An 18899-nucleotide genomic window follows, 5' to 3' on the forward strand; every position below is an offset into this window, starting at 1 on the left:
GTCTCCTGAGTAGCTGGAACCACAGGTGCACGCCAACACACGTGGCTAATTTTTTGTATTTTGGTAGAGATGGGGTTTCACCATGTTGCCCAGGCTAGTATCAAATTCCTGAGCTTAAGCAATCCTCCCACCTCTGCCTCCCAAAGTGCATTACAGGCATGAGCCACTGTGCCCAGCCTTGTTTTTTTATTTAGAAAATGGTCATTATTATTATTTCTTTTTATTTTTTTGAGACAGAGTCTCGCTCTGTCACCCAGGCTGGAACACAGTGGCGTGATCATGGCTCATTGCAGCCTCAACCTCCCCAGGCTTAGGTGACCCTCCCACCTAAGCCACCCAAGTAGCAGGGACCACAGGCGCACGCCACCATGCCCAGCTACCTTATGTATTTCTTGCAGAGATGGGGTTTTGCCCAGGCTGGTCTCAAACTCCTGGGCTCAGGCCATCCACTCACCTTGGCCTCCCAAAGGGCTGGGAGTATAAGCATGAGCCACTGCGCCCAGCTAGATAACAGTCATTATTTGTTAAAAAAATCAACCGGTCAACAAATAATGTTAGCATTAAAACACCTCTTTATCTCCCTGGTCTTATCTAGTTTTTAACTAATGGATTGATCTGTTTTTCACAAAATTGTAATCAGTCTGGGCAAGTCCTTGGATGCTTTACTTTTTCTTCACTGGATGTATCAAGTACAGCCAGACTCTACATGTTGATTTTTAATGGTCAAATATTAGTCTTTGTGCTGATGAAACACAATGGTCATGAATGCAGGGCATTCTAATTTCTTAATTCTCAGCTCATTGCAAAAGAAATTCCCCCAGGGAATCTGATGTGGAAGCCTGTTTGGCTGTGGGGGCAGAAGGTTAGGAGAGCAGAGGGTGCAGAAATGCCTCTTGGACTACACTTTCTGTGTGTGTGTGTGCGTGTATGTGTGTGTGTTTTAAGAAATGGGGGTCTCGCTATATCAGCCAGGCTGGTCTTGAACTCCTGATCTCAAGTGATCCTCCCATCATAGCCTCCTGAGTAGCTGGGACCACAGGTGCACACTACTGCACCTGGCTTCTGTGTTGTGTTTCAAGCAGCAGACAGATGCCCCGACTGTACCAGTGGCCAGCTAAGGGGACCACACATCTGCTGATGGAACTACTGACTGCTAGGAAGGGGTTAGTCTTTTATCCATATTAGCCATCTGATACTCTGGTGGGAGAGCTGAGAGGGCTGAGTAGGTCCACAGGAAGAGCTGTGCATCATTTTGTGGACTGGCCGAGGAAGCAGCGACCTGGGGTTTAGTTGTGTTAGTAAAAGTTGAAGGTGGTGGCCGGGCTTGGAGAGGGAACAGGGATCCTAGGGCTGGAATCAGAGCGTATTTCCAGGCTCAGCAGCAGAGAGGGCAGCGGCAGCCCCAGGTGGGGAAGGCAGAGGTTACTGGATCTGGCTGAGGAGCCCTGCAGTCAGACCCTGGTCTGAGGAGGCCCCCGATGCCCCGGCACTGTGACCCTTCCTCAGCTGACTGGGCAGCTGTCACCAGAAGAGCTGACCTGCCTCCCCACCATACACACCTCTCCTCCCTCCTGGCATCTCCCGACCACACACCAGGGTGGGGAGGGACAGCTGACAGCTGTCTGCACCACGGTGGGTGTTGGACAGACAAACAAGCATGAATGGGAAGGCTGTGCTGCTGGGCCTGGTCAGGAAGAGGCAGGAGGAGGAAGCAGAGCAGCCATTGCTGGTTCGCTCTGGCTTGAGGGAGGCTGGGAGAGAAGGCATTGTGGAGTAGGGTGAGGGAAGGGCTCGGAGAAGAGCTGTTGTGGCCTCCCCACAGGCAGCAAGGAAGTACCAAGTCCAGGAAGTAGGGGAGGGAGACAGCAGGGGGCGGAGGGCTCTTAAACGGAGATGGACTTAGGATTTCTCCCGTATGGAAGTGTGGCCTCCAGCTCTCTGGTATTCTCGCTTCCTGCCAGAAACCGCATGGCTATTGCTAACTTCAGAAGGTCTCTAGGTACTCACACAACCTACTATCTCCTTTCAGGATCCGGGGTAAGAGTGTGGGGGCTCCACGACCCCATCCTGCTCCTTCCCTATAGGGCCAGAAACTGCCCTGATGGCTGGGCTGGGTGGGAGAGAGTAAAGTCACATCGTCCTACGGTGACACGGTCTGTTGCCTTCCCTTCCAACTCCCTGGCCTCTCCATCTCTCACTGGCCCCAGAAAGGAGAACAGGAGGGGCTCTGTGGTACAAAGGTGGAAGTCGCCCTGACAGGGACTGCCCGACAGATGACTAGGCTCCAAAGAGAGGGATAGAGTGGGCCAGAGGATGCCATGAGGGCCACCAGAGAGCCTCTTTTGGGTGCTCCCAGCAGTGGCTCCAGAGTTCTGCATAACAGGCGCTTAAAGGAAACCATCTCCTTGGCGCCAATGTTTGTTTTCAGCACCGCTCTCTGTTGAGAGCCCTGGCTTGCCGGGGGAACTCCCTGACTTCCATCCATGCTGAGAGAGCCAGCCTGGAAAAGCCCCAGAGGGCAGTGGCTCACAGTGGGGGTCCAGGAGCTAAGATGTGGCACAGGATTGATCCAGCCTGAGTCTGTGCCACCTGGCCTGGGTCCTTGCCACACACACACCCCTCCTCCCTCCTGACAACCCTCTGCCCAAGCACTGGCAGCATCAAAACTATCTTCTCCCCATTTCCAAAACTCTGCCCTAGTTCTTGGTCTTTGCTTTAAAAGTAATCTGGTAAACAAGGTAACATAGTGCCCAAATTACTATGTTCCTCCACCGAAAAGAACTCTCATTTGACAATAAAGTGCCCTATGACCCAGTTATTCTAGTTCTAGATTATATATCCAACAGAAATGTACAAATATATTCACTGAAACACGTGAACCAGAATGCTTCCAATGGCCAAACTGGAACCCACTCAAAAGCCTATCAAAGCAGAACGGATAAATTAACTGGATTATATTCACACAATGGGATACTACATAACACTGAGAATAAACAGTCTACAATGACACATAGTACTATGAATGAATCTCACAAACGATGTCAAGCAAAAAAAGCCAGACACTTCTTTCTGTATGATTTCATTGACATTAGCCATGAGGGTAATGGTGACCTCTGGGGGTTGGTAACAGGGAGGGGTGCCAGAGGGCTGTGGGGGCCTGGCAGTGCTTGGTTTCTTGATCCGGGTAGAGGTTACACAGGTGAAAACTTAGTGAGCAGTCTAGTCACTGCTCTGTCACTGACCAGTAGAGAGACCAATTGTCCTGGTTTGCCTGGGACTGTTCCCATGTTAGCACCAAAAGTCCTGTATCCTGGCAGACTGGGACGACTGGTCCCCTGGCCCGACTGTGGGAAGTGGGCAGCCACATGGGCTTCCTTGGCCCCTGTCACCTCAACGCCACATGAAGATGGAATCCCTGCCATGACCCACTCTTGGGTTTGTTGTGAGCATCAAACAAGGTCCTATGTGAAAATCTGTAGCTGCAGAAGATCCTGATGCCACGGCAGTGGGAAAACCCACTGAAGAATAAACAGTAAGGCAAGTCTCCATGACGGCTGGAGGGGGACCCTGGGACCAAGCGAGACCACAGTGCAGCTGGGGCTGAACAGAGAGAGCTGACCAAGGACTGCTTCTCAAGGGTCTGGTGTTTTTCCCAGGGCCAGAGGTTAGCACTGCCCAGGCCTGGGGCCGCCCTGAAAGGGGCAGGCTGGCCCCACCCCCTACCCTGCTGTTCCTTACTTATCTAGGGAGCCAGGGAGTCAAGCTCCAGTCCAGCTGCTGTCTTCACTTGTCAGCGCCCCTTCTCCAAGAGGGGGCGGGGCAGGGAGACAGGCAGGGAAATGCACACCTGGCCCGGGGTTTTTCTGCTGATCTGGGGAAGGCTGTGGTGGTGGGGCTAATCCCAGGCAGGAAAGAGGATAACTGTCTGGGCTACAATGCCTGTGGCGCAGGTTCCACTGAGGGGACTGTCCTAACAGGCTATAGTGAGTAAAGCTCCTGAGCATGTGAAAAAGTCACATTGCACAAAATTCACACCACTTCTGCTAAAGCTTTTATAACACTGGTTTCTAAACCTGGCTATGCATCAGAATCGCCCAGAACCTTCTCTCACACTGGAGTCTGAAGGCCCCAGAGGTCTAAGAAAGTATTCATAGAGGTCTTCCTCATTTTCTATGAAAATGTTAAATTTTTCCTTTTGTTCTGACAGTAAAAACATTATTGAATGAAAGCATACACATCTGCATCTTTGGGGACACCATCCCATAACTGCATGTGGCCACACAGGTTCAGGGGCTGCCACACAAGTTCTGAGGCTAATGACTGTCCGCACCCTGGGGCTTCAGGGACTAAAGCAGCCAGACCCCACCGACAGAGTGTTCTCAAGCCTTGTTACTCAGAGCGCAGTCGTTGAACCAGCACATTCGCAAACCTAGAGCCTGTTAGAAATGTGGCATTCCAGGTCACCCAGACCTGAACAAAAACCCTGCAATGTAAGGAGACGCCTAGGTGAGTCAGGCATGCTAATGTTTGTGAAGTGCCGGCCTAGATGGCTGGCCTCCCCTCTCCTGCATTATTGTTCATTGAAATGGCTTTGGATTTCCCACCTGATTTTTCAGTTCTAATTACTGTGTTACTTTCTTTTATCTGTTAGTCCCATTGAAGGCTCGATCATCAATAGTGTTTATTAATTCATCCATATACTAGACTCAAAGATGAGGCTGGTAGTTGGGGTCCCCATGCCTTGGGGATGGAGTGCTATGCCCTGAAGACAATGAGGATGCCCAGAGATTCACCCCTGGCCTCCTGCCCTCCTTCTTTGTGGACCCACACAAGTGAGGTTTTATTACTTGGTGCCAGCCACATTTCCCACCCTCCTGACCAAAGGCCCCAGGCTGGCCAGCCTTGGGGACAGTGAGCACCCAGAATGGGGATCTTAGCATGTGTAGCTACATGATGCTATAGAATATGCATGCTACTGACTCCCTGGGAGCCCAGGAGCAGGGTGGGCTGCCAGGGATGGGAGGGGAGCCTGCCACCCTCCTGACTCTGGGGGGGCTCCCCATCATGACAATGGCAGGGCAGCCTGGGGACCCTCCTGTGGAACCCTCAGCCCCCACCCACTGGTCCACCAAGTGGTCCACCAGTCCACCAAGTGCCCCAGGACTCACAGGATGTAGCAGATGACCCCGATGCTCCACATGTCTGTGGCGTAGCCGATGGGCTCATAGTTGATCACTTCAGGAGCCACAAACTCCGGGGTGCCAAAGAGGACCTTCAGAGACCCCGCGTTCTCTGAAACCAGGATGGAGAGGGATAAATTGCCAGCACATCACGGAGCCAGCTTGAGACCAGCAGCTGCCCGAATCTGTGTGTTGACCTCAACCTGGGAGGGGCCAGACACAGGCTTTGGCACAGAGAACAGGCACAGAGACATCTGACCTCCTTGTTAAACAGGTGCGTCAACACACCAGTGAAACCAACAAACCTCACACTCACCTCAAATGTCCTGTGCAGGGTGGGCAGGGGGAGAAGAGGCCGCTAAATCACCCGCCCCTGAATGGTCTTTTTGTGAGTCTGTCTCATGTGTTAGTTCCCCTAGGCAGGGACTGTGACTTATGCTTAATAATAATTTCTAGCATTCACTATGTCCTGTGTACCCCACCGGCAGCTTTACAAGGGTTCTCAACCACCCCAAGGGGTAGGTATAATGCCCGTGCTACTGAGGACATGAGTGAGGCCCAGGGAAGTACAGTGATTTCCCCACCCGGTTAACAAGTGGTGGTCAGGACTCAAGCCCAGGTAGTCCGACTCCTGAGGCATGCTTACCACCGTTCCTCCCTCCTGCCTCTCCTACTCCTCACACAGCTTCATGGCTGTCGTTCAGGAGCTACTGGGAGGGTAGTCGGGAGAGGCTTCAATCCCAGGGTGGTACCTCTTGGCCATAAAGGACCAGAGATGCCTGTTAATATGTGCAAAAGGCAGGTACCTGTGGGCTATATCTGGTCTTGCTTAACTTCGCAGAGCTCACAGCAAATGTTCTAAAACAAAGCATTTAACAGCCCTCAGATGTGAAAGCTCTGCTCCAATTCCTGCCTCTCAGCCCTTTCTGCTACATTTTAGCCACTTCTCAGTTATCCGGTCCTTGGTGGACACAGTTGTTCCCACAATATCCCTCACCAGTGAAACCTGGACATTGTGTTCCCTGGGCTCTGACACTGCCGACTCCTGAGGACAGCGGCCTCTCTATTTGTTTAATTTATCGGTGGTCACTGTTCAAAGGCAGGCCCTGTATGCCAGCGACTGCCCCTACCCTGTCCTCTTAGCAGGAGTGAGCAGAGCAGAGCAGGCACACGCGCCCAGCGCCGAGGCATGTTTCTCACCTGACTGCACTGACCACCAGACCGGTCATAGTCTATCGGAACCTCGCCCCCGCTTACCCCTTTCCTCTTTATGACCAACACAGCCTCAGCCAGCACTGAACATCGTGGGAGACATTTATTGGGTGGCATTCATTTGGCCCCTCCTTTCTACTCCCTGCAGGGTGGTGAAATAAAGCCAGCTCACCCCAGCCCTCGGGCTCCTTGCTAGCAGGGCAGTGGCTAAGAAGGGAGGATGAAGCTGTTTCCTCAGTCACCGGGACATCAAAGGGCTGCAGAGGCAGGCTGGATGCAGGCAGAATGTGAGCCAGGCAGGCATCTACCAAAGTGCTTTCAGGGCGGCCTTGAGACCCTGACCGCCTACCCCTGTGACCTCTCTCCTGGCTAGCATAAGAATCAGAGGTGCTGCAGAGCACCCTGAGCAAGGTCTGGGGTCCTTGTTCCAATCCCAGCACATGCCCTGGCTCACAGTGGGACCTCCTGGGCAAAGCTATTGTGAACCTTTGTTTCCTAGTCTACAAGTTGGGGCTCATAAAATCTACCCTGCTCACCTCATGGTGAGAATCATAGGGATTATTTTTTATGTGAAAGTGCTCTAGAAACTGTACAGTATGATGCAGATGTGCAGAGCCACCATCACCAAAATGACTTTTGCTGCTAATGGCACCAGAGTGAAAAACAAAAGGGGATAATCATCATCATATATACAGCTAGCACCTAAGCAGTCTTACTATGTGCAAAGCACTCTTCCCATCCCTTTACCTATATTAACACATTTGATCCTCCTAACAAATCTGTGAGTTAGGTCCTACTATGATCCCACTTTTCTGATGGGGAATTTGAGGCTTACTGTCACGTCTAGTATGTGGTAGGGGCAGGATTCGAACCTGAGAAGTCTTCATGGTCTCAGATTTAACCCCAATACTGTATGTTTCCTCTCACACTGAGTGTGAGAGGAAACGGCCAGTGCAATACACACTGGTGTCCATGGGAGAGGCAGATGAGCCTTACCCAGCCTCCTGGCCAGACCAAAGTCGATGAGCTTGATCCTGGTGCCCGTCTTGTTGACACACATGATGTTCTCCGGCTTGAGGTCCAGGTGCACGATGCCCTGCTTGTGGATGTACTCCACCCCCTCCGAGATCTGCCGCATGTACTTGATGCACTCACGCTCCGTCAGCTCAAAGTCCTCGTCAATGATGCGCTCAAACAGCTCCCCTCCTGACACGCTGCGGGAACACGTGCACGGGGTGGTCAGGCCACAGGCTCATGGAGGCCAGGCTGGCAGGGAGTCTGGCCAGGGTAGGCTGGGGGTAGGAGAAACTGGCAGGAAAGCCCAGGGAATGGGGGTGATGGGCAATTCCTGAATCCCCACCCTCCGACATGGGAGAAGGGTCAGGGCCTCCTGGTTTCCCATCAGGGAACCCTGCCCTGCACCTTCTAAGCTGCTGGGGACTCAGGGAAGCATCTACACTAGGCAGTTTCAGAGGTGGGTGTGAACACAGAGATCCAGACATGATCTTCTTAGCAAAAAGAGTGACCTCTAAACAGTCTCTTTCCCTCAAATGACCACACATGCCTAAGGGAACATTCTTGTACTCTAGCCGTGTCTTTTAGTCACAGGGAACTCAAGTTCAAAATACTCACAGTTCCCACAAGCATTTGTTCTGCATAGCCAGGAACGGAAAAATATCTTCAATCATCAATAATGAGCCTCAGCAAATTTTCTAAAATTAGTTGGCTGTAACTCATTATACCTACAGCTGTGACAGATTTGCTTACTCTGGCCAGGCCTATAGTATTGGTTTACTCCCTGCAGTCATAATTAACTGGTCTCCCTTGGACCCCTTCCTTACCCCAGCTGTGTAATCCTTTCTAACTGGATAGGCTTTGGATCCTGGCTATTTCTAGTGAACTTTGCTTCTGCAGCCACAGGCATGCATCCTCTGCTAGGGACTGCCCCGGGGTCTCAGCCATCAGCATATTGCCCTTCAGTGCAAATGCATGGCCCCACCGCCTGAGTTGCATGAGTCCTCTCTGTTCCCCTGTCCTAGCCCTCTGACCCACCTTTCTTGGTCTCTGCTTAGCAAGTTTAAAGCATCTCTCTGGTAACTTATGCAGCACCCAGATATCAGTAAGCTTGCTTTTCTTTTTTTCTTTTTCAATTTTTTTTTTTTTTTTGGTAGAGACAAGGAGTTCAAAGTTATGTTGAGCTATGATCACACAACTGCACTCAAGCCTGGGTGACAGAGCAAGACCCTGTCTCAAAAGCGAAAGAAAGGAAAGGAAGGAGGAGGGGAGGGGAGCCCAAGCTGGTCTGGAACTCCTGGTCTCCAGCGATTATCCCACCTCAGCCTCCCAAAGTGCTGGGATTACAGGCATAAGCCATCATGCCTGGCCTACAACCAACAAACCTACCTATCTTCCTTCCTTCCTTCCTTCCGTCCTTCCTTCTGTCCTGCCTGCTTTCCTCCCTCCCTCCCTTCTTCCCTCCCTCCCTCTCTTCCCTCCCTCCCTTCCTCCCTTCCCTCCCTTGCCTCCCTCCTTTCCTCCTTCTCCCCTCCCCTCCCCTCCTCCTTCCTTTCCTTTCTTTCGCTTTTGAGACAGGGTCTTGCTCTGTCATCCAGGCTTGAATGCAGTTCTGTGATCATAGTTCAACATAACTTTGAACTCCTGGGCTCAAGCAATCCTCTTGCCTCAGCCTCCCAAGTAGCTAGGACTACAGGTATGTGCCACCACACCTGGCTAATTTTTTTAATGTTTTGTAGAGACAGGGTCTCTCTCTGTCACCCAGTCATAAGCTCATGTTTCTGCAGTGGCCTGTAGGTCCACCAGTTGAACAAGGCCGGGTGGGTTCTGGGCCTGTCCTCTTGCAAGGGTATTTCCTCTCCTACAGAGAGTCCTCACGAAGAGGAAAGGAGCTGAGTTTGAATCCTGCTGCTGCCTTTTATGAGCTGTGTGACATTGGGCAAGTTGCTTAACCTTTCTGAGTCCCAGTTTCCTTATCTATCCCTGCCTCATAGAGTTTTTAGGAATGTAGGAGGCTTTGTAAAGTATCATGCCTAACACACAGAAGGTGCTCAACACTTATTACTTATCGTTTGATAAGCTGTGGTGGGCTAGGTGGATCTTGTCACTGACCCCTGCAGGAGAGAGACAGGGATGCACTGTGGGGCCCAGCATACCACAGCCTCTGCCACGTGACACACACACTCACTTCTGGAAGGGCTGAACTGGAGAAGGTCAGTCTGTGCCAGTGACAGCTGGAGGCAGCTAGAACTCATACTTTAAAACCCATCTGAGAAGAAGGTCCCCAAATGGCCAGCAGGTGGCGCTCTTGTCCTTATGCCCTCCATTTCTATTGCTCTCTGCCAAGGCTCCAAGACAAACCCTCATCTACAAGAATTCTTAGGTCTCAGCCAGTTCTTAACATCTCTGTGCTTCATTTTCCTCATCTGTAAGATGCAGATTAAAAACAGCCTCACCTCACAGCGTGGCTCCAAAGACTAAATGAGTCAACACAGGTAAAGTGCTTGGAAGTGTCTGGCACACAGTCAATGCTCAATATTAATGATCAATTTTCTATGTAAAGAATCACTTGGGGCTCTTATTAAAAATACAAATTCCCAAGCTCCTCCTCTGGAGATTTTGATTTAGAAAGTCTTGGGAGAGATCTGAGGATCTATATTTGTAATAATTACTCCAGGTCATCCTTATGATCAGACAAGTTTGAGAAATACTGGCTTACTCAACTACCACTCCTGGGAGGCCAGCTGAAATTCACGCCCTCTGAAAAAGTCACTCCCCATTTCTTCACATGGAATGATCTTTCCCTCACTGGGCATCCATGGCCTTATGTCCATGGCCTCATCTCCGCACTTTGTGTATCAAGTTGGCTTTGCCTTGAAGTTCTGAACACATCACAGGTGGCAGGCTCATCTCTAGACCCTTATTTGCCTCTGACTATATTTGGCACAGACAAGGTGCTCCAAAATGTTTACATTTAAATTTTAAATATTCTGAAAAAGCAAGCAACCATTGTTTTCAATGCCCTTGGGAATGTCTGAGGCAGTGAGTGGTGGGAATCTGAGCCATGGAGATAATTCCTGCTGCATTTCTGGAGGAAACCTATTCAATATAAATTCAAATAGGTTCAATCCTATTCAGATATACTTATTATATTTTGAAAACTGTTCCTATGGTTCAACTTTCTAAGATGGAAGGGGTTAAACAGGTAGGATTAATGGTTCTGTGGGTTTATCTTCAAAATACTTAATGCTATGGGTGGAAAATATTGGTTTGATAGACAGAAACTGCCACCCACAGTAATGGGATAATGCCAAGGGCCAAGATTAGGCTTAAATTAATGGTGAGTGAGTGAATGACTAAATAAATAAGTGATCCCTATCCTAAGGAATCAGATTCATCCCCCAAACCCTAGACCTTGGCTAGCCCTCATAGGAAGCAAGAAGGAATGGTGCTATCACTGGACTCGAGACCCCCCGCTCCTTGCCCTATGGCAGCCAGCTGGAACGTTCTTTGATAAATTTTGCTAATAGTAGCACAAACATGAGATAAGCCATGGATGACACAGCTTAAACTTCACATTGTCTTCAATGCTCAGGGTCCCACAACCACCTGGAATGTCCCAAGCACTTCCAAAAGGACAAGCCCAAGTAGGCCAGGGGCCTGAAGGAACCGCTGTGTCAGACCAGCTGCTATATGGTGGGGGCTCATCCAGTAATCAGAAGTCAGAAAGGATGAAGACACATTCATTACTATTTCCCACTAGATCTGAGGCAACTGAACTTAAGGCTGGGACCCTGGAATACATTTCCATTGTTCTATCCCCAGGCATCATCCTTCTTTTAATCTCAGTTTCTCCATCCAACAAGGTTAGCACATTGCACTGGTGAAAATCATTCTTTCCCTTCTCAGTGGTCAAGTCTTAGAGTGTTTAAGCTGGAAGGGATGTATAGATGGAGTATGAACCTGTTCCCTTCTTCTTTGGTTGACTGAGTTCTTACCAAGTTCCTACTCTTGGCGACCTGGCCAAGGTCCCAAGTGCAGGCAAATTTTCTGGTATCTGGGCATGGAAGACCTGCTGCTGTCCACAGGGGAGGCATGGGGTGGAGGGATGAAAGCCAGACTAGCTGAAGCTTTCTTACATTTTCTCTTTGCTTTTTCCATCCAGCTTGCCAACTCCCAATTCCAAGCTAAGTATGGTATTCTGCCCACTGGTGCTGCTGCCTAGCCTTCCCCAGGCCCTGTGACTCCTGCCCTCCCTGCACCCTCTCAAGAACTTGCTCAAGGTTTAACTTCTAAAGATAAGACATTTCTCCACATGTCCTCACATGCCCACACTGCCTGGACTAAGCAACCTGTTCTAGAATAAATGTGAAAAGATGCAGCCCACCGGGCTATTGTGAGGGTGTAAAGAATGAGGTCACAGATGTGGGCTACGTATTTCCTGAAAATGGGGAGGAACATTTGAATTTGGGGCTGAATGTAGATTGTAAGATACGAATGGAAATTCTTCACCGCATCTTTTATGGTTCCATGAAATAGTAGAATTTTATAACCAAAAGGGGCATCTTGAGATTGACTGTTCTAATCCAAGTACTTCTTCGTGCTGGTAGGATTTGACAATTGCAAAATCATGACTCAGTAGTAGCAGAAACTGAAGCCAGGCTTCCTGAATACTAGGGAGGATTTGTTCCACAACACCTTGTTGGAAGTTAAATGCTCAAAAAGTATTTTTAAGTGGAAAAAGACCAGGATACAAAAAAAGTCAATGTATCATACTACTAACAATAACTCCCCATTATAGAGCACTGTGCCCTATATGCATTATTGCATTGAATCCCACAGCGTTCATGAGGTGGGTGTCGTATCTACATTTATGGATAATAAAACTAGGGATTGGTACAATAGAATAACTTACTCAAGGTCAAATAACAAGTTAGAAGCAGAGCTGGGATTTGAAGTAAGGTTCATTTGACTCAAGCCTACACTCGGAACTACTATTGCCTTTCCTAAGGAACACATACGGAAAGGAAATACTTGTGTGCCAGAATGTTAATGGCATGAGGGGAGAGAAAAGACTAATATTCCACTCATATCTACAGCTTGGGGATGTCTTACTGGACTCAACTTTCCCGGGAGAGAATTCCAAGATGCTAACAGAGCCCTCACCAAAGGACAGAGACCCCCCCAAGTTCAGGATGAGCATTTCAAGGACGTTGAAAGCAATTTCACACTATCTCTAAAGATTTCAAATGTGCATACCCTTTAACCCAGCTCTCCTTCACTTCTGGGAGTTTATCCTATAGATATTCACAGGCATGAGTGAAAAGATGTGTGTACAAGGTTACAAACGATGCTTGTTTGTAAAAGCAAAAGGCTGGAAACCACTCAATCTCTATCAAAAGAAGGCTGCTTAAATGAATTGTGATTTTCTATACAACAAAACCCCACAGAGCTGTGAGAATGAGGAAGCTCACTAGGTAGTGAGATGGGACTAACTCCCATAGCAATTTGCTGAAAAAGCAAAGTAGGTTGGGTGCGGTGGCTCACGCCTGTAATCCCAGCACTTTGGGAGGCTGAGGCAGATGGATCGCTTGAGCCCAGGAGTTCGAGACCAGCCTGGGCAACATGGTGAAATCCTATCTGTACAAAAATACAAAAATTAGCTGGGTGAGGTGGCGTGAGCCTGTGCTGAGGTGGGAGGATCGCTTGAACCTGGGAGGCGGAGGTTGCAATAAGCCGAGATGGCACCACTGCCCTCCAGCCTCGGCGACAGAGTGAGACTCTGTCTCAAACAACAACAACAAAAACAAACAAACCAAACTAAAAAAGCAAAGTATATGATGGTGAGTATAAGAAGTTACTTTTTGTGTTAAAAGGCAAGAAAATAAGAATATATATATATGTGTGTGTGTGTCTGTATACACTTATATTTTCATAAAGAAACTTTGGAAGGATACAGATAAAAGCCAATAAAATTGTTTGTGTTGGTGATGGTTGTGGTGTTTAGGAAAGGATAGACAGGAATAATGGTGGAAATTAGACTTTTCACTGTGTATTTCCTAATATTTTTTGAGGTGATTGTAGCATATATTCTAAAAATTCAGATAAAAAAGGAAACTGTTAAGAATGCAGATGCTGTGGGGGATGCCTGGCTTGCTGATGCCAGTGTGCATGCTTGACTGTATGTGTGTGTGTGTGCGTGTGTGTGTGTGTGTGTACACGCATGCACCAACAGCTCAGAGGTAAGGGAGGTGGAGGATTCAGGTGCAGAAGAAACAATGAATTCTGCGAAAGGCTTGGCTGGAGGTCATCTGATAATCCCCCTGCCTTTGTACAACCCCATAGGGAAAGCACCACTCTTTAGTGAGTGACAAGTCCAAAGAGTACAAACAAGAGTAGACCAGGGGCATGTGGAGACACAGGATGGGACTGAGGACCAGAGAGAGGCTTCCATCCTGGATTTCAAGCCCCCAGCCAGGGGCCCCCTTATCTTTCACAGGGAAGTCAGGAAGCTGCCCTGTCCCTCCCCTAAACCACCTTCAGGTGTGAATGCCCCGAATGAAACCAAGGAGCCTAGGGATAGCTTTGGCCCTTTCATGGGGAGATGAGGGCGAGAAAGACACCAGGGTCCTCAAAGATCTACTGGTTTGTTTTGGAAATAAGCACAAGGCTGCAGCTGGGCTGGTGCTCAGAGGCTCAGGGCCAGCACTGTGCACAGACCTTCGGTTCTGTTTGGTCAGGCCTGGCTGTATGGCTGGTGAGCATCTTACATATCACACTCCTGTCTGCAGTGCTTTCCATCTTGGGGCAGAGGTGGCTGGGGTAGGGCAGTAGGGGAGACACGTTTGGGGGCTCCCTGCGGTGCCCACGCTGCTGGCAGTGGGCCACTCACATCTCCAGGACCATGACGATGTTGGCCTTTTCTTCAAAGGCATCCACACACTGGACCAGCTTAGGGTGGTGGAGGCAGTTCATGATGCTAATCTCCTGCCGGATATTCTCTTTCTCTTTTGCTGAATATGCCTTGAAGAACTTCCCTGCCCAGACTTTTCGAGTTTTCTTTTCTACAAGTCGAAAGACCTGTCCAAATTTCCCACTGCAAATGAAAGGGGGAGGAGAGAAAAGCCACATTTAGCCAAGCTTTCCGCTAACTTGGGGTTGGCAAATTATGGCCCATGGGACAGATCTGGCCCACCTCCTTTTATAAGTAAGGTGTTACTGGAGCACAGCCCTGCCTGGCTGTTTGCATGTTGTCTATGGCAGCTTTTGTGCTACAGTGGCAGAGCTAAAGGCATATCGCCCATAAAATCTAAGATATCAGCCTTTATGAAAGGCCCAGACTCCTGCTCTAGAGCAATGAGGCACATTTGTTTTTTCTTATCTTTAAACATTTTTTTTTTTTGTAGAGATGGGGTCTCGCTATGTTGCCCAGGCTGGTCTTGAACTCCTGGCCTCAAGCAATCCTCCCACCTCGGCCTCCCAAAGTGCTGAGATTACAAGCATGAGCCACCACACCTGGCCTTTGAGGCACATTTCTAATGTTGACAAGCCTACTGTCAACTTTGGCTGATGGCATCTCTTCCCCTCCCTGCAGTGGAACCCATGAAGATGGGTGGAGACAGCCCTTCCCAAATGCAGAGAATTACTGAGCAGTTGCCTTCCTTCCTTCCACTCCCTACCACTGACCCCCTGGTGATGGCCCAGGCAGGGTCCTGCTTCCTACTGCTGAGAGAGGGGAGAGTGGGGCTCCTCTGTGATGGCACTGACTTCTTTCTGACACTGTTACCCAGTTTGCATCACTCCTTCATTTCCCAGAAACCACTGGAAATACAAGTGGAGTCCCACTCCTTTCTCTCCCACCTCTTCTATTCCTCCAGGGACAGCGTAAGGGCAGATGAACAGCTTGGCTCAGGGTTGGGGTCTGAGCCCACTCTATCTTCCATGCCCTAGGGAGAAGCCAGAGTAAGCAGTGCGAGCCAAGTTCATGAGGGAGCTTGATGACTGCTGCGCGTTTAATGGAGCACTAGCGCAGGCATTGCTTTACAGTGAGCACTGATCAGGCTACACTGACTTCTGTGGATCAAATGGAAGGGATGCCAAAGATAATCTGATCCAGTCCTCTCATTTTATTTTATTTTAAAAATTATTTTATTTTATTGTTTTTAAGTTCCAGGGTACATGTGCAGGATGTGTACGTTACGTAGGTAAACGTGTGCCATGGTGGTTTGCTGCACCTAACACCCCACCATCTAGGTATTAAGCTCAGCATGCATTAGCTCTTCTCCCTAATGTTCTGCTCCCCGCACCCCCTGCTCTCCCCTGACAGGCCCCAGTGAGTGTTATTCCCCTCCCTGTGTCTCATTTTGGTCCTGGGCTCTGAACAGAGGCACAGAAAAGGAAGGACTTGCCCACAGCCTTTGCAGAGTTGGGGCAGTGTAGGACCGCATGGGCAACTCTGCAGAGAGTCCTGGGTGAGTGAGTGATGCTTTCGTGGGTCAGTCCTTTGGATCCTGCAGGACTCTCAGTCTGGGGAGGAGGCAGGCCCCAGGGAGCAACAGGAAGCTGAGGCACTGAATCTAACTGTGAGACCCGCACCACCCTCACCCTGGGAGCCCAGAGGCAACTTCCCACTCCACTTACGATCCTAATCTCTCCTCAATGTCGTAGAAGTCAGATACTTTTTGTTCAGTATTGATTGTCACTGTCCGGTAATCAACCTCGGGCTCCTTCTCATCTGTGGGGCACAGGTCAGGGTTGGTGTGAGTCTCAGATGCCCCCACTCAGCCCCTCCACCCCAAGAGCCTGACCCAAAGACAGGGGCTGCACTCACCATCGTCTGACACCTCCACTTCATCCTTCGGCTCTGGGGGGGGGGGCACAAGGAAGGACAGAGAGGACACAGGTGATTAGTACTGAAGGCCCACTGAGAGCAAGATGTGCTGGGGGCCCTGCCAGGCCTCAGCCTCCCCAGGCAGACGACTACCAGGCCCAGAGCTCTGGGCATCCCCTGGGGCTGGTCAGTCTATATAGCAAATAGGGCCCGGTGCAGACTGGCAGGTGCCAGCCTCCTCCCTCCACTCAGCTCCACTTCTCCACCAGGTCTCCCCTCTGTCCCATCCTCTCTAGCCTCATGGTCCCCAGATATACCCTTCTCCACATCTCATCCAACCCTTTCTGACTTTCAGAACCTACACACAACTGTGACAGTCTCTTTCTGCCCTGGCTCAAAAGTCAGCAACTTATAACTGCTTCTAGTGTCAAATCCATGTAGCCATTCATTGAACATTGTTGACGGCATCCCAGCACTGGACCAAGCATCTTGAATGCCAGTTATTGTGGGCATTCAAAACATATTACACAGAAGGCATGGTCTCTCCTTTCTTATAGCTTATAATTTAGTTCAAGAGGCAAAAACATATATACTTGAAGTAACAATTTACTAAGTGTACCATAATCACGCACATATCCCCATGGTTCAAAGTGAATACACAACAGAGGAGGGTGACACAAAATGGGGCAATTGTAAGTGACAGCAATTATTCTTAGAAGAAATAGCCTTTGAGTTGCGTCTTACAGGAAATGATGGAATACAATGAAGGCGTGAGTGACGTCACACAAATGAAACCAATAGGTATTTGTGAGGCAGGGCAGGGAGGGACACAGTCATGCCAGCTGCTCCCATGGCCGTGTCAGGAGTGAACAGGGTCCGGGGAACAGGAGGGGTTCCCCGGAACAGGGGGGCATCCAGCACAGCACACCCACTTCAGAGCTCCAGGCCTTCCTTTGCCTCGATACAGGTTTGTTTGTTGACAGTCGAGCCACTCTGGCTTCCTGACCTTGGCTGATTGCCTTTCCCTTCCTGGGCCTTGGTTTCCCCATCTGTAAGAGGAAGGGTTGCACCTGATGTCTCTGGCCCTGGCTAGCTCTGGATGCCACGCTTCGTCATGTGCTGTGTGTTCCTCAGCCATCGTCTGGGCTGCGTCCTGGCTGACAGCTGGACAATGAATGGGAGGTTTCCCAAGGAAGCAAAACAAAGACAGGAGAGAAAGCATAGAGGGAGGAAGAGGATTTTTAAAGTGTGAGTGTGTGTGTATGTATGTGTGTGTGTGTGAGAGAGAGTGGGCATATGAGTGTGAGTGTGGGTGTACCGGTGTGAGTGTGAGTGTGAGTGTGTTTAGAGTTCTTAAAATGCTGCTGACAAAGCTTAGTTTTTTTAAAAAAAGACTAAAACTAAACATGAATGGGATTGGAAAGTATATTTTATCACAGAAAGGAAGCTGCCATGGAAAAATAAAAAAGGATGAGATAGACAGGGACACCCAGATAGTCTAGCTGAAGTATCAGAGGTGGGTTTCACGGTTACTGTCGGGATGTGGGCCTAACTGGTCAATATTCCTAAATCCACATGTTGGAGAGTTAAGAGTGGCATTGTCCAATTCACAAGTGGAAAGGATGACCTGAGAGCAATACAACTAGAAGCCAGGAATGGAGTTAGTGTTCAGGAGAATCTGATCATTCTACCTTTTAGGGTGGTGAACCCTAAAGTCCATAGTTAAAACCCAAGACAGAAAGAGCAGCTCCTCAATCTACTGCTCGGGCTGTCAGATGCTGTCACAGGGCAAAGTGTGCACGGGCCCCAAACAGGGGTGAGTACTGGGTAGCTGTTGAGAGTGCCCTGGGTGCCTGCCCTGGAGCTCTGGCTGTCAGCAGTCCAAAAGCCACAATGGAGCTGGAGGTGGCAAGCAAGACCACTGAAGGGAAGGGCTATGTCTTAATCAGAAAAGGTAAGGCCTCTGAGGTTGGGAAAGAAGTCTAAAATGGGCATGACTTTAAAGAGAATCACACAATCGCCAAGGGTGAGATGAGGGTTTCGGACTTTTCATCAACTCATGACTACTGCACCTTGGGGGAACCATTTAGTGTTCTACCTCACGTAGGAGGAAGGCTGGAGGGATATGGAACTCACACATGAGAAGTACCACTAGAATAATAAGTATGTTCAATAGACATTTAGGTTAGTTCAGTGATGATATTATAAACAGGGTTTTAAGAGAAGCAAAAATATTGGAGTCAATGAGTGATGGGACACCAGGTGGACCAGTCACTGGACTAGGTCTTCGACACAGAATCATCCTATTTACTGTCAGGGAGGCCCCTGTCTTGACCTGTGGTGCTGCTGCCTGATATAGTGGTTCACCAGTTGAGTCATCCTTTATTTCTTGTTCCTGTGCCACATTTTCCCGGCGTGGCATGGAGACCAGTGTATTCCAAGCAGCAGAGTGAGAGGGAAAGGAGAGGGCAGCTTTCCTGGCCTGGTGTCAGGAGGAGCAGTCTTGCCAATGGCCCGGCAGCAGGAGGCTTTCCCTGCGTGCCTTGAAGGGGGCATCCAGTCCTAGAGCTGGCCCCTGCCTGTCACTGTGAGTCCAGGTAGACAGCCACAGGGCCAGCCTCTGGCCTCACTCATGAGCCCACATCCACGCCTCACCTTCGCCT

The 18899-nt window shown here is 49.6% G+C and overlaps 1 protein-coding gene across 9 annotated transcripts in view; it reads right to left on the reverse strand.

The window, feature by feature from the left end:
• MYLK (myosin light chain kinase) overlaps window positions 1-18899 on the reverse strand; it is a 271706-nt gene that overhangs the window by 20602 nt on the left and 232205 nt on the right. For all 9 annotated transcript variants that reach the window (XM_034957201.3, XM_034957195.3, XM_034957198.3 and 6 more), the window contains 5 exons: window positions 16237-16269; window positions 16047-16140; window positions 14299-14502; window positions 7389-7606; window positions 5169-5292 (listed from right to left, as the gene is read on the reverse strand). In XM_034957201.3, coding sequence (XP_034813092.2) covers window positions 5169-5292; window positions 7389-7606; window positions 14299-14502; window positions 16047-16140; window positions 16237-16269 — 673 coding nt within the window. The remainder of the gene's footprint in view (window positions 1-5168; window positions 5293-7388; window positions 7607-14298; window positions 14503-16046; window positions 16141-16236; window positions 16270-18899) is intronic.

The sequence above is a fragment of the Pan paniscus genome, chromosome 2 (assembly GCF_029289425.2).
Source record: "Pan paniscus chromosome 2, NHGRI_mPanPan1-v2.0_pri, whole genome shotgun sequence".
NCBI classification, from domain to species: domain Eukaryota; kingdom Metazoa; phylum Chordata; class Mammalia; order Primates; family Hominidae; genus Pan; species Pan paniscus.